The sequence below is a fragment of the Oncorhynchus clarkii genome, chromosome 31 (assembly GCF_045791955.1).
Source record: "Oncorhynchus clarkii lewisi isolate Uvic-CL-2024 chromosome 31, UVic_Ocla_1.0, whole genome shotgun sequence".
Lineage (NCBI taxonomy): Eukaryota > Metazoa > Chordata > Actinopteri > Salmoniformes > Salmonidae > Oncorhynchus > Oncorhynchus clarkii.
In genome coordinates this window covers 5,489,385-5,492,947 of record NC_092177.1, presented here as the reverse complement: position 1 = coordinate 5,492,947, position 3,563 = coordinate 5,489,385, and the positions used below count along the sequence as shown (strand labels likewise).

Below are 3,563 nucleotides of genomic sequence, written 5' to 3'. Positions count from 1 at the left end.
GAGCGCGTCGCTGTAACCAGACTTTGACTGAATATAAATCAAGTTTTGCCCAAATAAAGAAACTATGGGTACGACTTTACATTTAAACAATAAAATGTATTACATTTTTCTACGTAGGTTTCAATTAATTTATATTGATTGAATGTGATGGTTAACTCCGTATCCTATTTGTTGTGTGCATTGTCATTTGAAAAAGCACAACACATACAAAATGGAGCAGACCAAGGCAAACGCATATTTTACAATGACGGAACACTCAAAGGAGACAAGGTACACATTATATAAAAATAAAAAAAAACGGTTTATTTCAGTTCTCAAGTTGTCGAAATACAATATACAACAGCAACTGAAGGGTAACTCAGACGATACAGTAGCGTTTAATACGACAACAACCACCTGCTTATCACCAGGCTCTGTGGTTTCCATAGTATGCATTCATACTGTGTCAAAGGATCATTGATCCTTCCCCAATAAGTACAGAACTTGACTATGTGCAGCAATACCACATGATCAACCTGGAAAAATATTTGTATTGACAATACTGTATTGTAGGGGCATTTACATGAAATATAAGAGACGTATGTTGATAAACCAGCGTAGCACTGCAGGGACATCAGCTGACAAGACCTGAGAGACAGAAAAAAACAATTACAGATCAATTCAATCATTTATTTGACACCCAATGAAAGAAGACTAATAAACGTCAACATACCCAGGTAATCGTCCATGAGGGATCCAATGGCAAACTGAAACAGAAGAAAGAAATTATTCCAAGTTACAACTTGCAGGTCTCTTCAGATAGCTAGCGGTGGCTTGCAATCGGCAAGGAATTTTTTTTGACCCATCAGAGGTAGCATCCTCAGTTTATGGTGATTTGACAGTGTACTCACAATGTCGTTTTTATCCACTCTTGTTCCCACGATTTTCAAACGAATCTCATCATCCTGTTGGATTACAATGTCCTAATGGGGAGAAGACAGCATCCTTAATAAGAGGACATGTATCCATGTTACCTAAATATTTATTTTCCAAATGACGACCACATTTTTTAGTGAAGAGCAGGGCTAGTTTTAGTGTCTTACCTCGTCAGTGGTCTTATAACAGGGAGGATTTGAGTTGGGGTCAAACTCCATCTCTGAGGGAATGGACTGCAGAAACAGTAAGTAACCACATTGACATTTTAAGAGTTTATCAATAAAACCATTCAACAACAACAACGAGACATTTCCATGTGGACCTACATGACGAGAGATGAAACAGGACATGGGGCCGATCTCTGTGAAAAGGCCAACCTGAAAAGAATAGAACATCTTGTATAAATTTCAACACACCATGAAAACAATAAGATATTTTCTTGTCACTCCTTATTCAGATGTTAATGAGATCAAAGAAGATTGGGCTGTGTCCCAAATGGCACCCTATTGGCTCTGGTCAAAAGTAAAGCACTTTTAAAAGGGAAGAGGGTGTTATTTTTTTAAAACACAGTCTTTGAATAACTTACTCCTTCCACTCATATTTTGCATAATGCTTCTGATAGTTAAATTAACTATCCCATTCTTTCAGATTGCACAACGCCAGATACAGGTATCATCTTATGGACACTCAGATGATCTATCCACCATCCTCTCTGTCATATAGAGTGTAGGGGTGGCAGGTAGCCTAGTGGGGGTGGCTGGTAGCCTAGTGGGGGTGGCTGGTAGCCTAGTGGGGGTGGCTGGTAGCCTAGTGGGGGTGGCTGGTAGCCTAGTAGGGGTGGCAGGTAGCCTAGTAGGGGTGGCAGGTAGCCTAGTAGGGGTGGCAGGTAGCCTAGTAGGGGTGGCAGGTAGCCTAGTAGGGGTGGCAGGTAGCCTAGTGGTTAGAGTGTAGGGGCGGCATGCCTTTTGCACACAATGTATATAGACTCTCTTTTTTTCCTACTGTGTTATTGACTTGTTAATTGTTTACTCCATGTGTAACTCTGTGTTGTCTGTTCACACTTCTATGCTTTATCTTGGCCAGGTCGCAGTTGCAAATGAGAACTTGTTCTCAACTAGCCTACCTGGTTAAATAAAGGTGAGAGAAAAAAATAAAATAAAATATCCATTGATTTCCCCAGAAATATGTCCACATCTCAGCCATGTACTGTCTTACACTGTCACGGTTCACTGAACTACTCCAGTGTCTGTCAGCATTCAATGTTTTCATGCAACCTCTAGTTATTCTCATTAGGACATCATGTAGGTCTAGGTACAGTAAATGTATTGTATTTTTTTGTACCTAGAACATTGAATTGTACCTAGGACATTGAATTTGGCCCGACGCTCTAACCACTAGGCTACCTGCCGACCCTTTATTATTCATCGTTGGACTAATAAATAAATAAATATATATTTTAAATAAATATATATTTTAAAATCGGTCCACGGCTGAATCTAGCTGAGGGTCCCTGATAAAGGGAAAACGTTTCCGTTTGGGACGTAGCCTTCGTCCCCTTACCTTGTTGACCTGGGTAACCACGGCATCTACCACCTCGCCTTTGAATGGACGGAAAACAATAGCCTTGTACTTGACTGGGTAAAGCACGAATCCCCTGCCCGGTTGGATGACACCTGCACCAATGTTGTCAATGGTGGTCACCGCAATGACGAACCCATATCTGGAACAGAGAGTCAAGTGTAATTAAGTGAGCAAGCAAATCAACTTGTTACTGGTCAAAACAACCTACCCAGTGTTGTGAAACTGTTTCGTCTTTATTCTACTTTGAAATTTAGCCTGGAGTCCACACTGAATCTCACTACACTCAGCAATACTGATTTATCGGTTCCAGGCTAATGAAAGGAAAGCCGCCCTTGGCACAATACCACTCACTTTCCTGTGCATGTTCCCTCCACTTCTGTGAAGAGCTTCTGTTTCACAGTGTTCAGGAGATTTGGACCAAAGTACCGAGGGTGGAGCAGGATCTCATGCTCCAGGGAAATCTGTGAATGATATATATGTTAGTGTACAGTTTGTTTTACAATAGTACTAAATTACTGTACCTGAACAGTTGTACTGTTTATTGTTGAGAATGCTAGCACTTTCATTAAGTCTAAGTAACGTAGATATCTGATTCATAGCTGTTTTTAACAAACTAACACCACCAGACGTTGATTTGTTTTCACTTTTGGCAACAGTTAGTTAGGAGAGCAGTTAGCTAGATAGCTATGCAACCGGTTAACAAAGCTAGCACTAGAGATAGCATAGTTAGACATGGTGATGCTTCTTATCGTCACAATATCATACAAATCTAACTACTTACATGATAAAACATTTTTCCCGCTCACTCTTCCTTGATTGTAGTCTTCTGTTTAATTTATCAGAAAGGAATTAATCGTGTCTAAATGATTAAATCCAGCAGCAAATCACAGGAAACTGGTGATGTTTTTTCCCCAGAAGTTAAACGTTTACTTCCGGAGCAGAAGATTTGTGTGACGTCGAATTTCAAAATAAAAGCTCTGGGCATCTTTCATCACCTTAAAACAGACTGGATCATGAACACATGAGCTTTATTGGTCCCAATAATGTGATCACTGATTGTGATAAAA

The 3,563-nt window shown here is 40.1% G+C and overlaps 1 protein-coding gene across 1 annotated transcript; it reads right to left on the bottom strand.

Moving 5' to 3' along the window:
• Window positions 1–282: 282 nt before the first annotated feature.
• On the bottom strand, window positions 283–3,425 carry LOC139391228 (RNA polymerase II subunit G). Its single transcript, XM_071138855.1, has 8 exons — window positions 3,278–3,425; window positions 2,848–2,957; window positions 2,476–2,635; window positions 1,242–1,292; window positions 1,083–1,148; window positions 891–962; window positions 713–746; window positions 283–627 (listed from the first exon to the last, which is right to left on the bottom strand). The coding sequence occupies exons 1-8, from the start codon at window positions 3,287–3,289 to the stop codon at window positions 614–616; spliced, it is 519 nt and encodes a 172-aa protein (XP_070994956.1). The 5' UTR covers window positions 3,290–3,425; the 3' UTR covers window positions 283–613.
• Between the last annotated feature and the right edge of the window lie 138 nt (window positions 3,426–3,563).